At 37.2% G+C, this 2,521-nt stretch overlaps 1 protein-coding gene across 1 annotated transcript; it reads left to right on the forward strand.

Annotated features, from left to right (window-relative positions):
* The first annotated feature begins 333 nt into the window (after window positions 1-333).
* LOC124940370 (calponin homology domain-containing protein DDB_G0272472-like) lies at window positions 334-1,387 on the forward strand. Its single transcript, XM_047480882.1, has one exon. The coding sequence runs from the start codon at window positions 478-480 to the stop codon at window positions 1,213-1,215; it is 738 nt and encodes a 245-aa protein (XP_047336838.1). The 5' UTR covers window positions 334-477; the 3' UTR covers window positions 1,216-1,387.
* The last annotated feature ends 1,134 nt before the right edge of the window (window positions 1,388-2,521 follow it).

Here is a 2,521-nt window from a genome sequence, read left to right on the forward strand (position 1 = left end):
AAAATTTAGAAGTTAGAATTTTAAGGTCAAAATGGTTGAATGATCCTCCTCCTCTTCTTGTTCTTTAGGTTGAAAAAATAATTAGTCTTCTAAGAGAATTTGGGACATTCAATCAATTCCTTAGAAAGTTGAGCATTGATACATCATTAATCCACATTCCCGAGTGATGGGGGCACAATAATATATAATAGTTAGATGCATACACATACACGTAACGAAATGCATGTGATGTGTATATAAAATCACAAACATCCACTTTTGACACTTACGAAAAGCAGGTGGACAAGAAGAAGAAGAGCTGGAATGGACCTACCCATAATTCAGGTCCAGCCCACAACACACAAAAATAAAAATAAAAAAATGTTTAGAGAAAAGGCAGCTAGCTAGCTAGAAATGGATGAGGAGATGATATTGATGATCATCGACAGACATCAGAAGAAGAAGAAGAAGAATTAGACCAATAATATTAATCCCACAATGGAATTATCCTACGTCTCGCATAAAAAATCTATTACCCTGCCAACCCCCACCTGGAAAATGTACGAGAACCCATTATATACTACTAATAATCATAATACCCAAGAAGAACACGATCCACACCCACCCTTTGCTTCTTCCTCTGCTGGTATTATTAATAATAATAATAATAATAATAATAATAATAATACAGGTACAGCTCCCAGTACCAATCATCATCATCCAGCAGCTGTACAGCCTGTACTACCCAAGATCCACATTCTCCATCTCCCCATCTCCGCCAGAAAGATTGCAGCTTCGTTCTGGGATCTGTCGACCTTCATGAAGGTGCGGCCGGTGATGGAATCGACCCAGCTGAAGATGGTCGATCAAGTAGTGAAGGAGGAGGTGGAGGTTGAAAGGAGATGGAGGAAGAAGTTGGAATCCCATAACAAGAAACTGGGGAGGGAGTTGTCGGAGGAGAGGAAGAGGAGGGAGGCTGTGGAGAGGGTATGCGCACAGCTGGCGGGAGAGGTTTCAGAGGAGATTTGCCGCTTCAAGATGGAGATGGAGGAGGAGAGGAAGATGATGAGGATGGCCGACCTTTTCAGGGAGGAGCGCGTTCGAATCAAGCTTGCAGAGGCCAGATTCCTCATGGAGGAGGAGAAGCTAATTATTGATCGTGAATTTTGGACACAAAAGAAGAAGAAGAAGAAGAAGAGAGTTGTAGGGGGGGGATTAATGATGATGATGTTATGATTATAATGAGGGTGAAGCCAGCAGATCGAATTAGGGGAATACCCACATATAATTAAGCAAGCAGACCATGGTTGAAGAATTAGCTTCATTTGTAGAGTTATTAGCTGATCGATCGATCGATCGAGCATAAAGATATTGGATCATTTCTGGAGGAGTACGTACGTAATTAATTATATCTCTCTCTATTGAATCAATTAATGTAGTAGTAGTAGTATGTTATGGAATAATCTCAATAATGTAATTGCAAAAAGTCTACCATAGGATTGGATTTGGATGTTGTTATGGAGTATTAATCTAAATCAAATTGCTTGCATTAGTGATTATTATTCTATCTAATGTAAGTACGCCCATTGCAGACAGACAGAGTTGGATCGATGTTATATATATACATATATGGAGCTAGCAGAGAAATCTAATCTCAATCGAATTGCACACATATATATATATATATATATATATATATATATATATATATATATATATTCTAATTAATTAATTAATATATACCCTTATGGTGGATAGATGGGATTATATAAGTTATAATTTTCATTAATTAATAGTTAGAGGGTTCAACGTAATATAATTGAAAAAAAAAATACAAATTAAAAAGAGACATCAAGGAAGAGCAACTCAGATCTTCTGCTACCGATTGCCGTGTTCCCCTGTGGCGGACCAATCAGATTGCAGCATTATTATTTTAATAATAAATCAATCTGGGTAGGAGACGGAGGAAGGGAGAATCCGGAATCCGGGTTTCGGCCCGGGTTCACACCAGACGCTGTTAACGGCAGCGCCTGTTAACGCCAGGAAATTATATAATATTCATATGATACCCAGATAACATATCTTCGCTTAGGGCACCGTGTCAGAGGGAAGGGTGAGATGCGATGGGAGCGAAGATCTACACGCCCGTTGCCCTGACCCTCATGTAAACCCCCCATACCCACCCATGAGAAGACCGTTTGCCTTCCATGAAAATACAATTACCCGTCTATGTAAAGACCAAATTGACAGGGATTTTATGTTTACGTTTATTTAATATTAATTTAATTTATTAAGAAACACATGCAGCGATATAATATTCGCTTCAAGTAATTCATTCATTTTTTTTCTAGGAATTTAATTTAATTTTTTATTTCATTTTTTGGCTTGGAGACCCTCAGGAGCGAAGATATATTTGCTTCAATTAATTTTAATAATTATATTTCCGTTTATTAAATATTAATTCAATTAATTCATATGTTTTTTAATTAATTTTATTTAATTTTGTTATTTAATTTTTTTTGCCTCGAGACCCTCTGGAGCG

This window comes from Impatiens glandulifera, chromosome 5, assembly GCF_907164915.1.
Source record: "Impatiens glandulifera chromosome 5, dImpGla2.1, whole genome shotgun sequence".
Lineage (NCBI taxonomy): Eukaryota > Viridiplantae > Streptophyta > Magnoliopsida > Ericales > Balsaminaceae > Impatiens > Impatiens glandulifera.